Source organism: Lissotriton vulgaris, chromosome 3_1 (assembly GCF_964263255.1).
Source record: "Lissotriton vulgaris chromosome 3_1, aLisVul1.2, whole genome shotgun sequence".
Taxonomy (NCBI): domain Eukaryota; kingdom Metazoa; phylum Chordata; class Amphibia; order Caudata; family Salamandridae; genus Lissotriton; species Lissotriton vulgaris.
In genome coordinates, this window is record NC_141689.1 from 146,105,988 (window position 1) to 146,131,575 (window position 25,588).

Consider the following 25,588-nt stretch of genomic DNA (forward strand, 5'->3'; position numbering starts at 1 on the left):
GTGTGGTATGTCCTCGTGCCGCTTCTATTCACTCTTCCCAGGTACCAATGTCATGAGATTTTACTAAGTTTTTCATATTTTACTTTGATCATTATTTCTCCTTGAAAAGTTGGTGTTTGATATGTATTGGTATTTGACTCACAAAATTATTATCTATAGATAAAGTTTTTAAAACTCTCCTGAGTCTGTGGTCATTCAAAGAAATAAAGGTAAATGTTATTTATGCCTAATATGCTAACAATCTGATCTATCGACCAGAGGAAATGAAGAACTAAGTGTTAAGGATTGGTAAGAATTGGTGTACAGGTAAAATTATTTTACACGGTAAACTGAGTCCTGTTCTCTAGCAGATGATTGCCAGTCTATTGTATGAATGATTTATGGGCCCAGGTGAGTATGGTATTTTAGAATAACCCAAGCTGGTAATCTCGCTGCATCAACACCCAATTCATCTTCTCGCTATCCAAAGCCCCATGCACTGCGAAGGCCAACTTCCACCTCTGAATGACCAGCATCGCCAACTGGATGCAAGACAACTGCCTCAGACTCAACACACACAACACTGAAGTCATGACATTAGGAAGCACCACCTCACCACTGTACTCCTCCTTGTGGCCCGCCACCCTGAGGACCCCCCCTCAATCCCAGGGTCCAAGCCTGAAACCTTGGCATTATCCTGGACAACAAACTCCTCAAGGAGAGTCAGATCAACGCAATCTCCTTGGTGAGTTTGTTGCAAGATCTTCAAGTTGCTCCCAGTTTCCACTAGATGCACGGTCACACAAGCCCTCGTTACCAGTCGCCTGGACTATGGCAATGCTCTGTACGCCGAATTACATCAAACCTCACTGAGCGACTACAAATGATACAGAACTCAGTGGCTAGACTCAACCAGAAACCTCCCCTGAAGGACCCACATCAACCCCCACCTAAGGAAATTCCACTGGCTCCCTGTACACAAAAGATGCCAAGTCAGGATGCTGACACACGCCTGCAAAGACTTTCACTATAAAGGACCAGCATACCTTAACGACTGCCTCAGCATCCACCTCCCCTCCAGACTCCTGTGCTCCGCCTCCCTCTCCCTCACCCCCGCATCCATCACTGCAAGTGTGAAGCAGGCCCAGACTGGCCGTTGCGGGCACCGGGCAATCCCCCGGTGGGCCGCACGGGTGGGGGCCGGTTTGGGGCCCCTGGGGGCCGTTTTTGCAGCATAGCTGCAAAAACGGCCCTGTAACAAAATCGGCTGAAAACCGGCCCTGGCAAAGAGCGTGGCTGGCCCCCCCTCCCCCCGGATGGAGGGGAGGGGGGGCCGGCCGAGCACTTTGCCAGGGCCGGTTTTGGTTCCCAGTCCGGCCCTGGTGTGAAGGCCACTCCTTTTCCTCCTACCTTGCTGCGATTTCCTAGAACAAACTCCACATCCACCTCCGAACAGCACCAGTTCTCCAGAAATCCAGAAAGGGGCTCAAGACCTGGCTCTTTGACTGAAACACCAAGCAGCCTGACCCAGCGCCAGGATACTCTTACAGGTGATTAGCACGCTATACAAATCCTCATTGATTGATTGATTGAGGGATGAAGTAAACTTATACGGGGGAGCCCTAGAAAAGAAAACTTTCTTTTGATGACTGCTACCAGGCTTTTATGTGGGGGCTGACCGCCCCAATCAAAGAAACCTTAAACATAATTAGGTGATGGTCAGTTCAACATGGAGGTTTATTAGTCAAAAGAGTAACAAAATAGAAATTGGTAAAAATATAAAATCTATACCTATAATCTATAGTTGGAAAGTTGATCAGATGAGATAACCATGAGCTATTACAAAAGTCGATAAGACTTTGTGTTTCAGAGACAGACAAATCATCTACCTTGAAGATGAAATCACCCAAAATTAACAAATTCGAAGCGGAAAGAACTAATAAGGCTATATGTTCAGTAAAATCAGAGCTGAAGGGAGCCAGAGGACCCTGCAGCTGACAGACGACCACCACTTCCTCCGTAGTAGGTGATAAAGTGAATGATGACGGCAAAAACATATGCCTGAATACCTTAAGATGGTGCTGAAAAATGACAGCTAGACACCCGTCCCCTTGTCAGTGTGTTCCACTAACAAGCAGGGGGCATAGTAAGCTGTTCACGGAACCTAACATGTTTGCAATTCACAACTAGATACATTACTATGCAAAATATAAATGATTAAAACCCTCTCAAATAATCTGAATAGACAAACGAGATGCACACAGAATAATCACTATTGAATTTCACCCCCAGTTTGCGTCCTTGCCTTCCCCATCAGAACACATTTAAATGACAAAGGCAGATAACAGTCCTTAATGCTAAACTCCGCAGACAATACCTTTCATTAGTCACAGCTACTCACAAGAGCAAGCAGACAACCAAAAGAGGACAGCCAAAGAGCTGAACAAGGGCAGACCGGAAGGCTGGCATGCAGACTGGCTGCGCCTAGAGCCAGGACCCTGTGTGTGGCAGGTGGCTGCCTGGGGAATCATGCAGCAGTCAGGAGTACCAATGCCAGGCAGAGGAAAACATGATCTACAGCAGCCAGAAACACTGCAATGAACTCATGCCACTCACATGGCATTCAAGTGCTGCACCAAAATGGTGGAAGGCCAGCCATGAGATGCACACTGGTACACAAAGTTCAAATAATTGTGAGATACTCATACTTTCTTCCCTTGTGCACGTCCTCAATCATATGTTTAACACTTTGTAAAAGGGTTTACCTAGATGTGTCCGTTTTTAACAAACTATAAATACGAGGGTACCCTGTCCAAGACGATGCCTTTGCCTTTGTACATGGTCAAAGGCAAGGTGAGTGAGAACATAAAGCTGCGGGACCATTTCTCCCCAGTGCCAAATCATGTATTGGGCTTCATCTAGTTATCGAGTTTCATGGAAGAGGTGTTCAGTGTCCAGAAGGTGGTCTACTATGGGCCAAATCTTCAATTGCTGCGGAGACGCTGCTATGTAATGGGGTTGAGTTCCCCTGGTAACCATATACATATTTAAAGAGCTTCCAAAGAAGGTTGGTGGGTGTAGAAAACATGTTGCTGGTGGTGGAATCCAAGGGGTCAAATTCTTCCACCACCCTTTGTTTCTTTTATTTAGAGTGTTTTATAAAGTACGTACATGAACCAGGGGTATCAGAGCGCTGCACATAGGCTTGAATGAACAAAATGATCGCTATGGACCGGTACATTACAAGTAAAGAGCCACGGTAGGCTGTTGTAACAAATATCACATAAAAAACCCGTCGTCAATTAATATTGCCCTAGTCTGCATTGCTCTAGCATCTTCATGGTGGTTATTTGCTGCTGCTCTGAAACCATTCACATCCAGGTACCCAGGGAGCAACGTTTAAAGGGTTCACCTGTAAACTACGTGCTTCTGACTGATCTAGAAAATGCTGCCATTGGGACGACCCTTGCGCCCTGGAGAGGGGCTCTCCGAGAGCCCATGCAAGGAATCTATTCATTAGGATCTTTACACAGATGATGGGTTTGAGCGCACCTTGGGTGGTAAGAGGTTTCAGATCCTTGGGGTCGCCCTGGAGAAGGAGTGTGTAAGTTTTTTGTTTTGGGAATCTAGGAGGTTCAAGCCTGAGAGAGTTAGCACTTCTTAGGTGGTGGCTGCCACCGCAGATTCGAATCTTTTCTGCCAGGTAACTTAGTTTGTTAAAATGTAGGGCTTTGTGTGCGAGGCGGGCAATTTTCAGATGGGTTCTTGCCTCAAGAGGCAGCCAGTTTAGATACCTAAGTGAAGGGGTGAAGTTGTCAAAGTGTCTGGTTACTGTTACTAGACTCGCTGCAGCATTGAGCCGATTTGAGTGGAGCTGTTCTCTCTTTGGGTAGCCTTTTTCTAGTCTGGAGACCACAAGTGATTGTACTGCTTGATTGAAGTCTGAAGGTGGCAGAAATGGTTTCAATTTCTTCAGTAATCGGAGTTGGAATGTCACACTGCACGTGGTACCACTGATGTGAGCTCTGATGTTTAGATTCTTGTCTAGTGTTATTCCAAGGGATTTCTTGGAGTCAAAGATGGTAGGTTTGCAATCGAGGGCGTGTAGGTGCTTTAGCCAATCTTGGATGAATGTGGAGCGTTTTACAAGTAGAAAAGAAGGAATTAGGTTTTCAGAGTTCAGCTTGAGGTTGTTTTGAGATAGCCAGGACTGAGTTTTGACTAGTGTGATATTTAGTTGAATGACGTCGTCCAGGGAGGAAATCTAAGTATAGTTGAGTGCCCTCTGTGTACATGTGGTATGCATTGTACGTTTGATTGTGGATTTCAGTTAGTGGCTCCATGTATAGGTTAAAGTGTGGGGGAAGCGGTCGACCCATGGGAGACTCCGCACCTCACTGGTGAGGCATTAGAGAATGAGTTGCCTAGTTTGATGCATTGTGAGTGATTCTGCAGGGAGGAAGTGAACCAAGAAACAATTTCCCAGACAACCCCCTTCTGTGTTCTAATACTTTTAGTAGGATATTGTGATTGACGGTGTCAAACGACGATGAGACGTCTATGAGGAGGAGTAGGCACAAGTCATTGTCTAGTATCTAAAGGGTGTTGTCCAAATATGTGCACAATGGCTGATTCAGTGCTGTGCCCTGTTCTAAATCCTGCTTGAAATTTGTTGAGTAGGTTGAATTGGTCAATGTGTCCATGCACGCCACCATGCAAAACTAGCTTCTTGTCACACAAACACTGTTTCTTCAAGACAGTTTTGTCTATCCCTTCATAGAGCAAAACATAGAAGAAAGGCTACTATAGACAACGTGTGGTAGGAGACGACTCACAAAAGCTTCCAGATCAATTTAATACAATAATGCAGTATTTTATGATTACAATATGGACAAAACACTGGGGATTTCTTTCAGTAAAGAGCACCAACTCCAGGCTGTCTTTTGACAGGCCAGAGGGGCTGGAAGCGAGCCAGTCATCTTATGAAGGCAGAGTTCACAGGTTCTCAACTCCACAGTAATTGTGAGGGTGTCTGTCGCTCGCTTGGGTCTCCATGGCAAATAGAGCCTCTGGTACTTCCAAGTCTGACTAGACCACTAGATGCTCCCTTCTTAGCGCCATGTACGGTTCTTGTTGTGGACACCCACTTCCTTGCCTTCAACTAGGGAGCTTTTGCTCCAGATACCACTCTGCAGTGAGTGGAAGTTGACTACGTCACTAACTTCACCGTTTGTACAACAAAACTTGTCCAAGTGCAGTGCCAGACCAGTTACAAGTGATATGCTTCAGAAAAAGAGACTTTCAGGTACTTTGGTAGTCTTTGGGAGCTACCAGCAGATCAGGCCACTCTGATCTTTTCGCCGACAAAACACACTGTTCTTGATTAGGGGTTGTCACATTTCGTCCCACCGATCAGCAGTCTCTCATCACCTCCAAGTCCTGCACCAGGTAAGTTTGAGGGTCTACATAGCTTCGTTATGTGTTCCGACTTTCAGCTGTGTTGTGCCTCTTGGGAGCCTCGTTAGAAATGCGGGTCTCTAGTTGGTAGTGGTGTGCACCTTGACCAAGTAGGGACCCTTATTCTAGTCAGGATAAAGGGATTACACAGCTAACATAACCTTTGCTCACACGCTTGATAGCTTGGCACGAGCAGTCAGGCTTATCTCTGGGGCAATGTGTAAAGCATTTGTACCAACACATGGGGTAACACAGTGAAAACACTACAAATAGGCATCACACCAGTTTAGAAAAATAACCAATCTTTATCTAAGTGAAACAAGAGCAAAACAACAAAAATCAAACATACACAAGCAAAGATATTACTTTTAAAAGGTTCGAAATAGTCGATAGGAAACTATGGATGAGTGAGTTATCACAAAGTACCTGGGATGCATCAAAATCAAATATGAATGCAAGTGCAGGGGAGGTGAGGCAACGGAAAAGCATAGCGATGCATTGGTTCCTTACTCCTAGAGGAGAAGATGTGTTGGTTCCTTACTGCCATGGGAGGTGATGTGGTGGTTCCATTCTGCCAGGGGAGGTGAAGCGTTGGTTCCTTACTGTGAAGGGAGATGATGCATCGGTTTACGGACACGAGGCCTCTGTTTTTTTACTGCTGTGCAACGTCGAAGTAGAAATTGTGGCACAGGTGCAATGTGTTGAAAATCCAGACCCACTGAGTCGATGCAGGGTGGGGAGAGGAATTCATATCTGTGCATAGATCGCCGCCTAGTGTTGGGTCCGGATGATTGCACATTGTTGTCCTGGAAGAGTCTTCGAAGTATCACGAGATAGGTGGCTCCTCCCCTGTACTACAGTGCGCATGGGCATCGCCTCCATCCCCAGATTGTTTTTAGCCATTGGCAGAGATGGAGTGAAGTATGTGAGTGATGACCATGCTATGAGCATATACATATATACATATGAATGAAATACTGCAGCTGCTACAGGCACCGGGGAGGAGGGTGGGCCATATGAATGTCCCACCCTCTCGTTGCATTCATAACATTTCTCTTTATGTGCTAAATATTTTCTCGCTGTTTTTTGTGCCAGAGTAATCCCTGTTTCTGATCTCTGCATCTCTATGGCCACTAAAATCTGTTCAATAGGTTCTTGTTTTTCTATTGCTTCTACTAGCATGGGTCTACCTCTGGAAGGCTATGGAGTGGGCTGGTATAGGGCGAGGATACATAAAGGCAGTCCAGGCATTATATAAACACCCTAGTGCAAGGATCCGTATTAATAGATCTTACTCTAATGCAGTGCAGATTAGACGAGGGACCAGGCAGGGCTGCCCAGTCTCACCATTACTATTTGCAATATATCTTGACCCATATCTGAGAAGATTGTCAACAAATAGGAGGATTACCCCAGTTATATTACACGGGAAAGAATATAAATTATTTGCCTACGCAGATGATGTGGCTGTCATAACACCGACGCCAGAGGAGTCACTGGTTGAAATCGAACAGGAGGCTAGGAAATTCGGTGAGGTGTCTGGATATTCAATAAATAGGGGGAAAACACAGGTCGTTCAGAATATATACACTACATTTGTAGACGCAAGGGTCGTCTCAGATACAAAGTATTTGGGCATCAGTGTGACGGCAGACCTTGAAAAACTAGTAGAGATAAATTTGGAACCACTGCTAGCCAAAGTTAAAAGCAATCTGGAGAGAGTAAATAACTTACACTTGACTCTCATGGGTAGAATCAACTTTATCAAAATGGTTACTTTTCCGAAATTTTTATATTTGTTCAGGGCAATCCCACTCTTCTTTGAAGGGATTTGGTTTAATAGAATAGAATCGGCTGTAAATAAGTTAATTTGGGCACAGGGGAAGACACGCAGAGCATATCGGTTTTTAACATTACCACGTGAGAGAGGAGGCTGGGGTGCACCTGATTTTAGATTTTATTACTGGGCGGCAGCTCTACAATACTCCAAAGGTCTATTAGGTGGAAGTGATCAGGAGGAGGGGATGGGGAGGAAAGGGCCGGCTATTGTATATAAAGCAATCCTTGGTGACGCGGCGGAAAACGCTTTGGTAGCAACGGTGGACTTTGCATATTTTAAGCACACAAGATTCAAGACACTGACTGCGATATATAAAGTTTGGAAAGCGATAAGGAAAAAATTGGGACTGGGAAGGTACAATCGATATTTAAGACTTTATAGAAATGATAGCCTCCCGATAGAAATTTTTTGGGATACAGTTATGAAAGAATGGGACGAGAAAGGGATTAAGAAATTGGGAGACTTAATGGATGAAGGGGGTGCAATCTTAACGTTCCAAAATGTACAGCATAGGTATAAAATAGCTGGACATAGCTTCTTTAAATACCTACAAGCGAGGAGCTACTTCTATACAAAAACGGGGGGTGCAGGAGGGATGGCGAGATGTAAGATAATGGATTATTTGGGAAGTAATTTATCATGCTCAATAAGACAGCTGTATGCAGAATTACAAGTCTATAAATCTGATGACAGAGAGAAATACAGCAGTAAATGGAGAGAGCAGATAAATGCAAGACCTGAAGATTTACAGTTCTCCTTAGATCTTGGTAGAACTATTTTATGCTCCGCTGCACTCCAAACCCAACACTATAAAACAGTTTATTCATTATATTATACACCAGCCAGAATTGCCAGTTGGGGAGGCTCCACGGGAATAACGTGCCCAAGGTGTAATTCAGTTCAAGCTAATATAACACATATGTTCGTACAATGTCCACAATTATATACTTTAAAACTGGCAATAGAAGAGTTTCTGGAGAATTCACTGGATATAAAAATTAAATTATCTGAAGAGTTAATAATCCTGGGGGTTAGCTCAGAGGATAATATAGCCTTCCCAGAATTCTTATTCATGGCCGCAGCAGTATACAGGATAATTGTCGCAAAAGCATGGTAGGACAAATCTGCACCGTTATTCCAGACATGGGTTGCAAGATTATTATCTACGTATAATTTGGAGAGGGCAATTTATGACAGAAAAGGAAGGAAGGCAAAAGCTATGGGGTGCAAGATATGGCTTCCCATTGAACAGTGGAAGAATAGGAAAAATGAGGTGCGGCAATAATTGAGAAATGTGTTGAATATATTAGGTTAATAGAGATGTTTTGTTATGTGCCATATTAATGTCTTTGAATTTACGCCTTTGAATATGAGTACTTTAAATCTGCATATTACTATCACTATTATTTAGCAGTACAAATCTGTATTCGTTATAAAAGAATATGTAAATGTATAAAAACACACTGGTTGTAACAGAAAAATGGGGGGGGGGAAATTTTATGAATAAAGATATTTAAAAAAAAAAAAAAAATCAATTGAAAATGTGCTTTTAATAGCAGTGCATTACCCACCAGCCATGCTGAACAGCAGCAGTGCTTTTGTAGAACATGGCTAAAACACTTTGGCAAAGCTACTTGCTGAACGGTTCTGTCAGCAAAACTCTGGCTGGAGTAAACTGGCAGTGGGTGATCATCCAATGGACATTCCCACCACCTCTGCTAGGTGTTGTACATGATGGTGTTTCAGAATTGTCAGATTTTGCAGAGGCATTCTTCTGATGTCTGGCATGTGCACTTCCGCGACACAGACCAACCCGACCAGAAGGAAGTAGTAGGTATTTGTGTGTGACCACCGAGCCCAGCGTTATGAGGCTTATTGGGCCTGGCACTTTTTGCACCGTTATCCCCACATTTTTTGCCTTCTTGCTCCTATTTTCAATGACCTATTTTTGTTGGCTTTAGAACTCTGGGCATTATATCACTGCTGATCAGTGCTAAAGTTGATATGCTCTCTATCTAAATTGTAATGGTGATTGGTTTATCCATGATTTGCATACTTGGTTTACTAGTAAGTCCCTAGTAAAGTGCGCTGCGTGCGCCCAGGGCCTGCAAATCAAATGCTACTAGTGGACCTGCAGCATTGATTGTGCCACCCATATCTGTAGCCCTACAATCATGCTCAAGCCTGCCACTGCAGTGTCTGTGTGGTCAGTTTTGAAAGGCCATGTCGACCTGGCAAGTGCACCCACTTGCCAGGCCCAAACCTTCCCTTTTACTACATGTAAAGCACCCCTGAGGTAGGCCCATAGTAGTCCCCTGGGTAGGGTGCAGTGTATTTAAAAGGTAAGTGACATGTACTGGTGTGTTTTACATGTCTTGATGGTGAAATACTGCTAATTTCGTTTTTCACTATTGCAAGGACTATTTCCTATAGGTTATCATTGGAGCTGCATTGTAACATCTTACAAGTGTAACATCCAATTGGGACAGATAGAATTTTTGAGTTTGGGGTCTCTGATCTCACAATTTAAAAATACATCTTTTAGTGAAGTTGGTTTTTAAATTGCACATTTGAAAATGCCACTTTTAGAAAGTGGACATTTTCTTACTTTACCATTCTGTACCTCTGCCTGTGCAATCCACATCAGTGGTTGGTTGACAGTTGGGCTGTTTGTGCATTCGCTCTAGACAGTCTCACAAAGGTAGCTGAGTTGTGCCCTGCATATCTTGATGGCCCATCACCAGGCTGATTGGTCTTCCTGCGCTAGACTGGTGGAAGGAGTTGTCACTGACTCCTGAATATGGCTGTGCCTTTCCTCACACGAAGCTGTCTCCACCCCCGTAGTGTGTCTGGAGCCAGGTCATGGAAAGGCAGGGTCTTGTGAACTACACAGACTTTCCTTTGAAGTTTGCCTACGTCAAAGGCAGAAACTGGTAGAAGTACTGGAGCTGTGACACCATTACTTCAGAACACTTCTGGGCTAAGAGGAGATTCTTCCAAGAAGAGCTGGAGAAGCTGTAAGAGGGGAACTACCACTCTGCTTGTTGCTGTGTTGTGCCGGCCTACTGTTTGCTGCTTCTGTCTTGGGCAGTGGAAGGACTGGACTTAGCTTTCAGTATCCTGCTTGTATCCTGCTTGCCAGGATTCTTCAAGGGCTTGTGGGTGCTTGCCTCCTCAGGGCATCAAAGACTTCACCTGCAGCCCAGAACACCAATGCTGGGTGTTCTGACCTGCCAAGTGGTGCCAATTCCAGTTCTGGACTCTTCGCGGTGGCTTTGTTGCAAAGGACTGAATAAAATCTACGCATCGACCTTCAGCACCTGTTTTCCCTCCAAAACAAGGATGTGCTGTTGAAAAACGAATGCATCGCTGCAGTGCGGCTGAAGAATAGACGCAGCGCTTGCCGTGCAGCTGAAAGATCGCCGCAGCCAGAGTCCTGAGCAGCAAATCTCCAAAGTCTTAGATACCCACTCAGACTCAGGGCCTGCTGTACAATTGAGGGAATCAGCACATGACCTGCTTCACGGCTAGAAAATCAACGCGGCGCCTGTTCCATATGAATGTCAGCAGCCCTACATGCCAAGAACAGATGCATACTGGTAAGTAGCATTTGCAGTTCGAGGCATGTGGGCTGCTGAATTCATATCTGTGCATAGAATACATAGCAGTCCCTCCATTAGCGGCGGCCGCCCGTGCCAGCTGCAGCAGTCTGAAAAAGTGTTTTGAGAACAGCCTGACCAACAGCTGCCTGCTGTTTGGAATGCACGTCTACACAGTAGTGTTTAGTGAAAGTATGTGTGGTAGACCATGTGGCTGCTCTACAGATATCTTCTAAGGGAATGTTACCTAGGAAAGCCATAGAGGCCCCCAACTTCCTGGTGGAGTGGGCCCTTGGTGGGATAGTGAAAGTGCGCTTAGCTTTAGCGTAACAGATCTGAATGCATTTCACTATCCACCTAGCGATCCCAGCTTTGGAGATAGCGTTTCCCTTGTGATGTGTGGCAAAAGCAACAAAAAGCTGCTTGGTTTTGCGAAAATCTTTTGTCCTGTCTACATAGTACATCAAGGCTCTCTTAACATCAAGGGTGTGGAGCATCCGCTCCGCCAGCGTTTCTGGGTTTTGGAAAAACACCGGCAACTCAATTGTCTGGTTTATGTGGAATTGAGATACTACCTTGGGTAGGAATTTAGGGTTAGTGCGGAACACCACCCTGTTAGCATGTACTTGGAAGAAAGGTTCTTGGATGGTGAGCGCCTGCAGCTCGCTAACCCTCCGTAGCGATGTAATTGCTACTAAGAACGCAACCTTCCAAGTCAAAAACTGAAGCTCACAAGAGTGCAGTGGCTCGAAGGGAGGACCCATCAGCCTTGTAGGAACCACATTGAGGTTCCATTCTGGAGCTGGTGGGGTCCTTGGTGGAATGACTCTTTTGAGTCCTTCCAGAAAGGCCTTGATAGCAGGGACCTTAAAGAGTGACAGGTGTTGCCTATTCTGGAGGTATGCTGCCATAGCAGACAGGTGAATGCGGATGGAAGAGTACGCCAGATTGCATTGATACAGATGGAACAGGTAACAAATGATGTTTTGAATGGAAGCATCCAGCGGGTCAATATCGTGGTTAACACAATAGATGACAAACCTCTTCCATTTAGCCGCATAACAAGCTCTCGTAGTGGGCTTCCTTGCTTCCCGAATGATGTCCATGCAATCGGGAGGAAGATTGAGGTAGCCAAACTCTAGGACTTCAGGAGCCAGATCGCCAGGTTGAGCTGTTGCGGATCTGGGTGCTGAATGTCGCCATGGCTCTGCGTCAGAAGGCTGGGAGTGAGATGAAGCCTTTGATGCGGTACCACGGACAGTTCTAGAAACGTGGTGTACCATGGTTGGCGAGCCCACGTCGGAGCAACCAGGATGAGAGTCATCGAGTGCTGCCGGAGCTTGCGTGCCACCAGCGGTATCAGAGGTGCTGGGGGAAAAGCGTACGCAAATCTGCCTGACCAGTTCATCCACATCGCATTGCCCTGTGATTGCGGGTGTGGGAATCTGGCGGCGAAGCTTTGGCATTTTGCGTTCTCCTTTGTGGCGAACAGGTCTATCTCTGGATGACCCCACCTTTGGAAGTACGGTCGGAGTACTGATGGATGTATCTCCCACTCGTGCATTTGATGACTGTGCCTGCTGAGCAGGTCCGCCATCTGGTTGTCTTTGCCCGGGAGATGCTCCGCCATGAGGAAGACGTTCCTCTGAATGGCCCACTTCCACATGCTCTGAGCCAGATGAGACAGCTGCGGAGAGTGTGTGCCTCCCTGCTTCTGAATGTAGTACATGGCCGTCATGTTGTCCGTCCGGATCAACACGACTTTGTTGCACAGATGTACTTTGAACGCCTTTAAGGCCATGAAGATTGCCATCAGTTCCAACACATTGATGTGCATCTTCCTTTGCTGTAGTGTCCAGAGTCCCTGCACTGTGTACTGGAGTACATGCGCTCCCCATCCCTGGAGAGAGGCGTCCGTTGTCAGGATAATCTGTGGCACAGGCTCTTGGAATGGTCGGCCCTTGCAAAGGTTTTGTGGATTCCACCAATGCAGAGAGTTGTATGCCCGACCGCTCACCAACACTAGGTCTGTCAGTTGCCCATGAGCCTGAGTCCACTGACGTGCTAGGCACTCCTGAAGCGGACACATATGTAGTCTCGCGTGCGGGACAATGGAGATGCAGGAGGCCATCATGCCTATCAACTGCATGAACACCTAAGCTGGAAGCGAGTGCTGAGGTCTGAATCGTTGGATCAGCGTCTGGATACTGGCGATTCTCACTGAACTTGGCTGCGCAGTGGCCGCCAGAGTGTTGATTGTCGCGCCCAGATACTGTCGCACGTGGGCGGGCTGGAGATGGGACTTTGGGTAGTTCAGAGAGAATCCCAGATCGTGCAGGAGATGAATGGTGCGTGACACGTGGTCGACGCACTGCTGTTCTGTCTTTGCTTGAATGAGCCAGTCGTCCAAGTAGGGGTAGACGTGGACGTTCTGGCGACGGAGATGCGCCGCCACAGTCGCTAGGCACTTTGTAAACACCCTCGGCGCCGTGGTGACCCCGAACGGCAGAACCCTGAACTGGTAATGCTGGTCCAGAATCGTGAATCTGAGATACTTCCTGTGGGAAGGATGCAGGGGGATATGAAAATAGGCATCTTTCAGATCCAGCGTAGCCAGGAAGTCCCCTTGCTGAAGCAGGGGAAGCACTTGCTGTAACGTGAGCATATGGAAGTGCTCCGAGAGGATGTACCAGTTTAGGGGCCTGAGGTCCAGGATGGGCCTGAGGGATCCGTCCTTTTTGGGGATCAGAAAATACAGGGAGTAAACCCCTGTTCCCCGCTCTTGCAATGGAACGAGCTCTATCGCCCCTTTTTGCAGCATGACTAGAACTTCTTGCTGCAACAAGGTCAAGTGCTCGCCGGACATAGGACAGCTCCTTGGGGGTATGTTTGGTGGAATGGAAGTAAGTTCCAGACAGTACCCGTACTGGATAAGAGACTTGACCCACCTGTCCGTGGTGATGGATTTCCACGCTGGCAGGAACTGCTGGAGTCTCCCCCCGACCGGTGTTGTATGGTCGGGGAGCAGTGACAAGGCGTCACTGCTTGTTGTCGGTGGCGGACCTGGAGCTGTTGTTTCCACGTCCCCTGCCCTTGACGTTATTGCCTCTGTAACCACCTCTACCCTTGTTGTTGTACGAGGTTTGGGCGTTACTTTTGTAATACTGGGTGGACTGCGATGCCTGACCCCTTGAGGTGCCTCTGGAGGTGGAGCGGCGAAAGGAACCACCCCGAAACTGCTGACTTTGTAGGGCCCCCATAGACTTGGCAGTTTCCGTATCTTTTTTCATTTTTTCCAGTGTCGCATCCACCTCAGGGCCAAACAGGTGGTCAGGATTTATTGATTCAGTATTGTAGTTTGGATGTCGGGTTTGAACCCTGAAATTCTAAGCCAGGCATGCCGTCTAAGCAACACACTGGTATTGATCGCCCTGGAGGCCGTTTCTGCCACATCCAGTGCACATTTTATGGATGCATTTGTAATGAGCTTTCCTTCCTGAATCAGCATTTCTCCTGCCTCCTTGTACTGGTCAGGTAAGTGTTGCAGTATTGCCTCTAAGGTGTCATAATGAGCCCTATCATAGCGTGCAAGTAGGGCTTGTGTGTTAGATATTCTCCAGATATTAGCTGCCTGTGCAGCAATCCGTTTGCCTGAGGCCTCAAAGATCTTGGACTCTTTGTCTGGGGGAGAAGCGTCACCAGTAGTTTGTGAGTTCGCCCTCTTCCGAGCGTTGGAAACAACCAATGAGTCCAATGGCAAGTGTCCCTTGATATATGTTGGATCCGAGGGCGCTGCCTTATATTTCCTGTCGATGCGAGGGTTGACCACACGCGCCCGGGTGGGCTCCTTGAAGACCTCCGTTGCATGTTTAAGCACCCCTTTAAGCATCGGCAGCGTTTTGACTGACTTTTCAGCTACTGAGAAAGTGTCAAATAAGAAGTCCACATCCACGGGGTCCGAGTGCAGCTCGACGTCGTGGTTAGCCGCAGCTCTCTCGATCAGAGCGTTAAAGGCCGCCGAGTCCTCCGTCGGGGACGTTTTGGCCGCAAAAAGTTGCGCGTCTTGGCCCGACTGAGGGTCCTCTGGGTCGCCTCCGGCGGACCAAGGTTCGTGCTCCTCCTCCGGATCCGAGTACGCCGGATAGTTGTACTCAGCGTCTTCCTCGTCCACATCGCCTGCGGCGGAATGCGTCGGCGAGTGTCCTAGGGCTTGTGGGGACACAGGTTCCACCAGAGCCGAAGAGTCCGCAGAGTCTCTTTTGTTTTTGAGAGGGATCTTAAAATGTTCCAACGCCGGCTCCGTAGTGATTTTCCTCTTAAGGAGAGACAGTTTCCCGGTGTTGGCGTCGATGGTTACCTCACGACGTTCCTCTTCAGCAAGCGGCTGGAGCCGAAGCTTCGACACCACCAAGGCAGCTTTCGGTGTCAATACCTCCTTCGAGGTTCCGCCCTGTTTCGGCGCGAAGGCCTTGGGCGCCAACTTGGGTGGTAGGGTAAAACGGATAGGCATTTGCTCCTTCGCAGGCTTAGGCGTGAGCTTAGGCGTTACAGTGTCCTGAGCGGGAACCACACTGTCCTTCCGTATCCGCTGCAGGGATTCCGCTACCTTCTTCGTCAAGGCCGGAGAGGGCTTGACCGGCTCGAGCGACCTCTCGGCATCGAGAGCCTGATCGCCTGCAGGCACTTTCTTCGAGTCCGACGCCCCATGCCTATGCGCGTCGTCGCCCTGACGCTTCTTTGGAGCCATCTTCGGGTCCACGACCCCTTTCGGAGCCGACGCAGCCGCGTCGGACGACTTCGCCTTCGGCGCCGACCCCGAGTGTTTCGGGTCGGCCATCTTGGCGTGGCTCTTCAAGTCGGCCATCTTGAATTTCTTGGAAGTTGACGCCTCCAGAACCTTCTGCACCAGCGTAACTTTCACTTTCGGTTTCGCATCCCAGGGTGCGTGGCCAGACGGCTTCACTTTCGTTTTCTTCAACGTTAGTGGCTTCTCATAAATGTCCGTGACCGGGCCCGGAGGCGGGGACGTAGGACTCATAAGTAGATCTTGGGTAAGGCCCGAAGGCGATCCCTCGACCTGGGCCGTATGAAGGGGAATAACCCCTGAGTCTGATTGGGGATGCTCCTCCTCCGAGCTATCCCCCACAGTGGCAAAAGCCAGATCGCCGTCCCCTACCTCGTCGGCGACTTAGTCAAAGTTCTCCTCACCCACGTCGTAGGTCTCCTCCTCGGACGCGGGACTAGAGTCCGAACCTTGCACATCGTCTTCGCCTTCAACAGATTCCTGGAATATGTCGTCTGGTGGGGGCGCCGCAGTAGCCGATAACATAGCCTGGAGCCTATTGGCCCGGCGAATCTTCAGAGTCTTCTTGCACCGGAATTTCGAACACGCCATGCAGCTGTCTTCGTCGTGATCCGGTGACAAGCATGTATTGCACACAGGGTGCACGTCGAGGTGTGAATATTTGGAGTTACACACCGGGCACTTCTTAAACGGTGTTCGCTCCATAGCAGAAGTGTAGTGTAGGCCCGTCCGCGCCGAAAGCACGTGGAAGGGCAGCAAGAGATCAGAGCTGAGAGTCAGACAAGAAACCCGTACGCAACTATACCGACGCTCAGCCTAAAGACCTTTTGGTCTCGAGTAGAAGTAGAACAACTATCGGTTCCGACAGAGGGAACCGAAACACATCCGAACCCAATGGCGGAAAAAAACAATCTGGGGATGGAGGCGATGCCCATGCGCACTACAGTCCAGGGGAGGAGCCACCTATCTCGTGATACTTCGAAGACTCTTCCAGGACAACAATGTGCAATCATCCGGACCCAACACTAGGCGGCGATCTATGCACAGATATGAATTCAGCAGCCCACATGCCTCGAACTCAAATATTTAGTTCCACCACACTTCAGAATGTTTAAAAAATTTGCATAATTTGTGCTTTCCTAATCCGGATATATTCTGAAATATTAGCATGGTTAATTTATAGACATTTAAATTTTGTTGTGTGCTAGGAAAAAAACTTTTTCTTTCTTGTCCCTAGTATCCAGCAAGATTGTCACATAAATCCTCTCACTTGAAGTCAGCAAAAGAAAAGTAAACACCAAACTCCTTCGGATGACAGAGCCTGACATTTGGTATATGTCTCTGAATTCATAGCAAATTTAATTGGCAGTACTGAATCACTAGGCAACATAGGTCAAAGAACAGTGAGAACAGACCTAAATTAGAAAACTGATGGAAAAACAACTTAATGGAAAAACAACTTAATGTACAAACCAGTTATAAAAATATATCCTTTTAATATTACAAAATATTTAAAAAGGTGGCTAGACTTCATCAAACAGTGAGTCAGACATTTAGAACAATGGCAAATCAATATACCAACGGCTTCTCGGATTGGATGCCTGTTAGTGATTTTCTAGATCTCAATGTTGTTTTAAGAGTCTAGACAACACCTGATGTGCATGAAAATATTCATCACAATGCAGTAGATATCACAAAATATACAGACAGTACACACAAGTCTTCCGAAATACCCTTCATTTGTTACTCGAATAATTAAGTATCCGTCTTGGCCCTACGATTTCTACCACCGACCACACCTATGCAAGGCTTAACGACTGCCTCTCACTTTATTATTAACTTGCCTTCGACGAGTTACAGAGGCCTGATTCTTGGCAGGCATTTACATTATACGCCAGTCAATGTTCAAATTTTAAGGGACCGTTTATAGAATTGTTGATTCGCCCTACACGATCCTGTGCTTGGTACCTTAAGTTGTTTTTCCATCAGTTTTCTAATTTAGGTCTGTTCTCACTGTTCTTTGACCTATGTGTTTTCTAGTGATTCTGTATTGCCAATTGCATTTTCCCTGTCCTAGGAACATTCATTAGTTACAAGGGGTCCTTCTTTTTGCGCTATACATAGCAAATGTAACAAGATAAGAACAAAATGTAAACAGTTGTTTACAGAAAGAGTGTACTTGCGGAAGAATACAAGGAGTAATAGTAATCTGGCTATAGTCCACAAGAGTGGCAAAGATATGATGGACAGCCTAAAAAATATTAAGCCAACAAATAGAAAGCAAACAAATGTGAGTTACTCAGGACTGTGCAGAGTGAATAAAAATGTGTACAACTTTCTAAATATATTTAATCTTTTCACAGGTTTTGCATTAACCAACAGCACGCTTGCTTCAACATTAAACAAAGATAAATAGACGCCTATTAAAGAAGTATAAATTGTGAAAATACATTCTCAGCTTGTTTTGCGAATTAGTCCTGTCATTTTTTATTTGAGGACAAACAAATTCAAAGTACCGTCAACGTGGCTATGTTATAAGGAAAAATGTTATGCATTTCGTACAGCTTAACATAAAAAAGTTACAAAAATTTGCTAAATTCCTAAATGAAACAAAAATGGCCTTAAGCACTTCCATGTTTATTTTCTTCACATTTAAGCACAAACTCTGGTTCTGAATTGAAGGACTGTCTTCCGCCCAAAATGCCTTACTCTAGTATTAAGAGCTGTGCAACACAGAGGGGTCTGATCATGCTGCCCCATGTTGACTCCCTTAATTAGTGTTGCGGAGCCGGAATGAGAGGACGTGCAGGAGACATGTCGCCCTTTCTAAGCTTCTACCTGACCTTCGCTAGAGCACGCCTCTTCATGGTTATTTCTACGCTTCTACCGGAGCATAGTTAGAGCACGCCTCCTCATAGTACTTTCTAAGCTTCTACCCGACCATAGCTAGAGCACGCCTCTTCATGGTACTTTCTAGGCTTCTACCGGAGCATAGCTAGAGCACGCCTCTTCATGGTAATTTCTACGCTTCTACCGGAGCATAGCTAGAGCACGCCTCTTCATGGTACTTTCTAAGCTTCTACCCGACCATAGCTAGAGCACGCCTCTTCATGGTACTTTCTAAGCTTCTACCCGACCATAGCTAGAGCACGCCTCTTCATGGTACTTTCTAAGCTTCTACCCGACCATAGCTAGAGCACGCCTCTTCATGGTACTTTCTAAGCTTCTACCGGAGCATAGCTAGAGCACGCCTCTTCATGGTAATTTCTACGCTTCTACCGGAGCATAGCTAGAGCACGCCTCTTCATGGTACATTCTAAGCTTCTACCCGACCATAGCTAGAGCACGCCTCTTCATGGTACTTTATAAGCTTCTACCCGACCATAGCTAGAGCACGCCTCTTCATGGTACTTTCTAAGCTTCTACCCGACCATAGCTAGAGCACGCCTCTTCATGGTACTTTCGAAGCTTCTACCGGAGCATAGCTAGAGCACGCCTCTTCATGGTACTTTCTAAGCATCTACCCGACCATAGCTAGAGCACCCCTCTTCATGGTAATTTCTAAGCTTCTACCCGACCATAGCTAGAGCACCCCTCTTCATGGTAATTTCTACGCTTCTACCGGAGCATAGCTAGAGCACGCCTCTTCATGGTACTTTCTAAGCTTCTACCGGAGCATAGCTAGAGCACCCCTCTTCACTGTACTTTCTAAGCTTCTACCTGACCTTCGCTAGAGCACGCCTCTTCATGGAAATTTCTACGCTTCTACCGGAGCATAGTTAGAGCACACCTCCTCATAGCACTTTTTAAGCTTCTACCCGACCATAGCTAGAGCACGCCTCTTCATGGTAATTTCTACGCTTCTACCGGAGCATAGCTAGAGCACGCCTCTTCATGGTACTTTCTAAGCTTCTACCGGAGCATAGCTAGAGCACGCCTCCACATGGTACTTTCTAAGCTTCTACCGGACTATAGGTAGCGCACGCCTCCTCATAGTACTTTCTAAGCTTCTACCCGACCATAGCTAGAGCACGCCTCTTCATGGTAATTTCTACGCCTCTACCGGAGCATAGCTAGAGCACGCCTCTTCATGGTACTTTCTAAGCTTCTACCGGAGCATAGCTAGAGCACGCCTCCACATGGTACTTTCTAAGCTTCTACCGGACTATAGCTAGCGCACGCCTCCTCATAGTACTTTCTAAGCTTCTACCCGACCATAGCTAGAGCACGCCTCTTCATGGTAATTTCTACGCTTCTACCGGAGCATAGCTAGAGCACGCCTCTTCATGGTACTTTCTAAGTTTCTACCGGAGCATAGCTAGAGCACACCTCTTCACTGTACTTTCTAAGCTTCTACCGGAGCATAGCTAGAGCACGCCTCTTCGTGGTACTTTCTAAGCTTCTACCGAAGCATGGTACTTTCTAAGCTTCTACTGGAGCATAGCTAGAGCACGCCTCTTCACTGTACTTTCTAAGCTTCTACCTGACTATAGCTAGAGCACGCCTCTTCATGGTAATTTCTAAGCTTCTAGCGAAGCATAGCTAGAGCACGCCTCTTCATGGTAATTTCTAAACTGCATAGATAGAGCACGTCTCACCATGGTCCTTTGTAAGCTTCTCCCGGACCATAGCTAGAGCTCGCCTCTTCATGGTACTTTCTAGGCTTCCACTGAAGCATAGCTAGAGCGCGCCTCTTCATGGTAATTTCGAAGCTTCTACCAGAGCATAGCTAGAGCATGCCTCTTCATGGTACTTTCTAAGCTTTTAACAGACCATAGCTAGAGCACGCCTCTTCATGGTACTTTCTAAGCTGCATAGCTAGAGCACGTCTCACCATGGTCCTTTATAAGCTTCTACCGGACCATAGCTAGAGCACGCCTCCTCATGGTACTTTCTAAGCTTCTACCGGAGCATAGTTAGAGTACGCCTCTTCATGGTACTTTCTAAGCTTCTACCAGACCATAGCTGGAGCACGCCTTTTCAAGGTTCTTTCTAAGCTTCTATTGGACCATAGCTAGAGCACGCCTCTTCATGATACTTTCTAAGCCTCTACCGGAGCGAGCATAGTTAGAGCACACCTCTTCATGGTACTTTCTAAGCTTCTACCAGACCAAAGCTATAGCACGCCTCTTCATGGTACTTTCTAAGCTTCTACCAGACCATAGCTAGAGCACGCCTCTTCATGGTACTTTCTAAGCTTCTACCCGACCATAGCTAGAGCACGCCTCTTCATGGTACTTTCTAAGCTTCTACCGGACCATAGCTAGAGCACGCCTCTTCATGGTACTTTCTAAGCTTCTACCGGACCATAGCTAGAGCACGCTTCTTCATGGTACTTTCTAAGCTTCTACTGGACCATAGCTAAAGCACACCTCTTCATGGTACTTTCTAAGCCTCTACCGGACCATAGCTAGAGCACGCCTCTTCATGGTACTTTCTAAGCTTCTACCAGACCATAGCTAGAGCACGCCTCTTCATGGTACATTCTAGGCTTCTACTGAAGCATAGCTAGAGCGCGCCTCTTCATGGTACTTTCTAACCTGCATAGCTAGAGCACGTCTCACCATGGTCCATTATAAGCTTCTACCGGACCATAGCTAGAACCCACCTCTTCATGGTACTTTCTAAGCTTCTACCGGAGCATAGTTAGAGCACGCCTCTTCATGGTACTTTCTAAGCTTCTACCAGACCATAGCTGGAGCATGCCGTTTCAAGGTTCTTTCTAAGCTTCTATTGGACCATAGCTAGAGCACGCCTCTTCATGGTACTTTCTAAGCTTCTACCGGAGCATAGTTAGAGCACGCCTCTTCATGGTACTTTCTAAGCTTCTACCAGACCATAGCTGGAGCACGCCTTTTCAAGGTTCTTTCTAGGTTTCTATTGGACCATAGCTAGAGCGCGCCTCTTCATGGTACTTTCTAGGCTTCTACCGGACCATAGCTAGAGCACGCCTCTTCATGGTACTTTCCAAGCTTCTACCGGACCATAGCTAGAGCACGCTTCTTCATGGTACTTTCTAAGCTTCTACTGGACCATAGCTAAAGCACGCCTCTTCATGGTACTTTCTAAGCTTCTCCCGGAGCATAGTTAGAGCACGCCTCTTCATGGTACTTTCTAAGCTTCTACCAGACCATAGCTGGAGCATGCCTTTTCAAGGTTCTTTCTAAGCTTCTACCGGACCATAGCTAGAGCACGCCTCTTCATGGTACTTTCTAAGCTTCTACCGGAGCATAGTTGGAGCACGCCTCTTCATGGTACTTTCTAAGCTTCTACCAGACCATAGCTAGAGCACGCCTCTTCATGGTACTTTCTAAACTTCTACCAGACCATAGCTGGAGCACGCCTTTTCAAGGTTCTTTCTAAGCTTCTATTGGACCATAGCTAGAGCGCGCCTCTTCATGGTACTTTCTAGGCTTCTACCGGACCATAGCTAGAGCACGCCTCTTCATGGTACTTTCTAAGCTTCTACCGGACAATCGCTAGAGCACGCTTCTTCATGGTACTTTCTAAGCTTCTACTGGACCATAGCTAAAGCACGCCTCTTCATGGTACTTTCTAAGCTTCTCCCGGACCATAGCTAGAGCGCGCCTCTTCATGATACTTTCTAGGCTTCTACCGGACCATAGCTAGAGCACGCCTCTTCATGGTACTTTCTAGGCTTCTACCGGACCATAGCTAGAGCACGCCTCTTCATGGTACTGTGCTGTCAGCCAGCCGGTGAGGTGGACCACCAGGCACTTGCCACCCCTCGAGAAGAGATGGGCCTGCTTTGAATCTGAAGGACAAGCAACTTAAAGGTGGTTACTGCGAATTGCCCTGCTGGTGCCAATCCTTCCACAGAAGAAGTTGAACTGACGTCACAAGGTTCTCGTTGTAGGTACTACTCTAGTGCTCGACTGTAGCGCTACCTCCTGCTGGCCGGGGATCACCTACTCAATTCAGCTTACCTCCCTCAGCCACAAGGTGGTTACTGCTGAAGTCATAAGTCGGTGGAGGCTCTGGGTCTCCATTATGGGCTCAGTTCAAATCAATTGGGACAAGGAGTAGATACTACAGACAATGACAGATATGCAGGGCTTACTTCTGAAAACAAGCACCTTAAACCCATCCTTTGTGAGCTCACATACTGTACCAAGGGTAGAAGAGTCCTTCAACAATCGCAGTAAGAACACTACTGAAGGTATCAATGAGAAACGTATGAGAACTTATATCAGAGGTTTAAGATGAGGTATCACCTAAGAAAAACAGGCAATGAGGGTCTCCTATGGAAAGGAAGAACTGGTGCATGTGTGGTGATGCCAGCAGCATGACATACCCAGGTACTGTACTTCTAAAAATGGATCAATGTCCCCTTAGCATGAAAAATAATAATCATGAATGAGGATTCACACCAAAACACCCCCCAAGGAGAGGCAAACCTCCAAATGATCCTGTCTAAGGCCATTGTTAGTTAATGGAGTAGCAAAACGGGTCCAAGTCCACAGCAAACAAGATAGATCACTTGCTTTGTCAAAAGATGCTTCTAGAGGTGCAGCACCAGGCGCACTCTAGGCACCATTCGACCGCTACAGAAAAAGAGAAATAGGATATAGAGCCTTATAATTCGATAGCGAGAGGTTTGATTCCCCCACCAGCCCAGAAAGATTATTACAGAAGCAATGCTCTTCAGGAAAGTACCTCCAAATGCATCTTTCCAATGACCAGCGAGGAAGGGAGTCGGGCACATCTTTGAGGCCAATAAAAATATCCAACCCATTGTTTTGACTCAGATTGAACACAGTAACAGAGCAAGAGAGATGTGTGTCTGTACCTCTAGAACTATTAACTGCTTACAGGACCCTGAAACTCCACCCATGAGCAGTCACAGCAGAACCCAGATCCATCAGGCAGCTCTCGCTTATAATGTCCACCCTACTGCACAGACAGGGCAGGTATTAGATTAACATATAAGGCATGGAACATACCACACCAATCAGCCATGCACGTTTTTAATCTGCACACAGTGGGGTCTTGGGAGGCCCAGGACGGCGCAGCACGTTCATCACTTGTGGACTGGGGGGGTCTCAAGTCAGCGGCCGAGCACTCGGGGCTCTCACTCTCACCTGTAATCTGGGATCTTTTCTGCCAGTCCGAAGTCTCCCACCACCGCCGTGTAGCCGTCCTCCTCGCACTTCACCAAACAGTTCTGCAAAAAGAGAGGCCATCGCAGTGGATCAGTATGGGACCACCATCGCAGTAGATCAGTAAGGGATCCTGGGACCACCATCGCAGTGGATCAGTGGGGGATCTTGAGACCACCATCACAGTGGATCAGTGGGGGATCTTGAGACCACCATCGCAGTGGATCAGTGGGGGATCTTGAGACCACCATCGCAGTGGATCAGTGGGGGATCTAGAGACCACCATCACAGTGGATCAGTGGGGGATCTTGAGACCACCATCACAGTGGATTAGTGGGGGATCTTGAGACCACCATCACAGTGGATTAGTGGGGGATCTTGAGACCACCATCGCAGTGGATCAGTGGGGGATCTTGGGACCACCATCACAGTGGATCAGTGGGGGATCTTGAGACCACCATCACAGTGGATCAGTGGGGATCTTGGGACCACAATCACAGTGGATCAGTAGGGGATCTTGGGAACACCCTTGCAGTGGATCAGTAAGGGTTCTTGGGTTCACCTTTCCACTGAGGCTTCACTAGCAGCACTAGGGCGTCCACTTAGGGGTACAAACCCTGAAGGTAAACACAGGGCTCGTTATACCTAACCCACAATGGGTCCATGTGTGAGTCTTTTCACTGTTCCACCCTACGCTAACTAACATTCAGCTCCCCGCACCTCTGACTTACACTATCCGCGGAGAGTCTAGTTGGGGAGCTCTTCCTGGTTAGCGTGCTGGCACTGCAGTTGGGGGAGCTCATCCTGGTAAGCTTGCATGCACTGAGGGGAGCTCTTCCTGGTAAGTGGGCAGACAGAAGTGAGGGGAGCTCTTCCAGGTAAGTGTGCTGACACCAGTGAGGGGAGCTCTTCCAGGTGAATGTGCTGACACCAGTGAGGGGTGCTCTTCCAGGTGAGTGTGCTGACACCAGTGAGGGGTGCTCTTCCAGGTGAGTGTGCTGACATCAGTGAGGGGTGCTCTTCCAGGCAAGGGTGCTGGCATCAGTGAGGGGAGCTCTTCCTGGTAAGCATGCTGATACTGCACTGAGGGGAGATCTACCAGGTGACGTGAGCTCTTCAAAGTAAGTAGCCTGACACTGCAGTAACGGGAACTTGGTACGCGTACATGTAGTGAGGGGAGCTCTTCTAGGGAAGCGTGCATGCAGTAAGGGGAGCTCTTCTAGGGAAGCATGCATGCAGTAAGGGGAGCTATTCTTTGTAAGCATACTGATACTGAAGTGAGGGGGCTCTTTGAGGTAAGCATGTCCACACTGTAGTGAGGGGAGCTACTCTTGCGAAGAATGCGGACGCTGCTGTATGGGGAGCTCTTCCCAGCAAGCATGCTGACACTGTAGTGAGGGGAGCTCTTCCAGGTGAGCATGCTGACCCTGCAGTGAGGGAAGCTCTTCTTGGTAAGCGTGCATGCAGTGAGGGGAGCTCTTCTTGGTAAGCATACTGACACTGCAGTGAGAGGAGCTCTTCCTAGTAAGCGTGCCAACACTACAGTGAGGAGAGGTCTTCCAGGTAAGCGTGCTGACACTGCAGTGAGGGGATCTCTTCCTGGTAAGCAGGCTGACACTGCAGTGAGGGGAGCTCTTCCAGGTGAGAGTGCTGATACTGCAGTGAGAGGAGCTCTTCTGGGTAAGTGTGCAGACACCAGTGAGGGGAGCTCTTCCAGGTAAGCATGCTGACACTAGTGAGGAGAGCTCTTCGAAGTAAGCATGCTCACATCACACTGTAGTGAGGGGAG

The 25,588-nt window shown here is 47.4% G+C and overlaps 1 protein-coding gene across 1 annotated transcript in view; it reads right to left on the reverse strand.

Moving 5' to 3' along the window:
- TESK1 (testis associated actin remodelling kinase 1) overlaps nucleotides 1-25,588 on the reverse strand; it is a 467,562-nt gene that overhangs the window by 117,234 nt on the left and 324,740 nt on the right. The window contains exon 5 of the mRNA XM_086960220.1: nucleotides 23,782-23,864. Coding sequence (XP_086816346.1) covers nucleotides 23,782-23,864 — 83 coding nt within the window. The remainder of the gene's footprint in view (nucleotides 1-23,781; nucleotides 23,865-25,588) is intronic.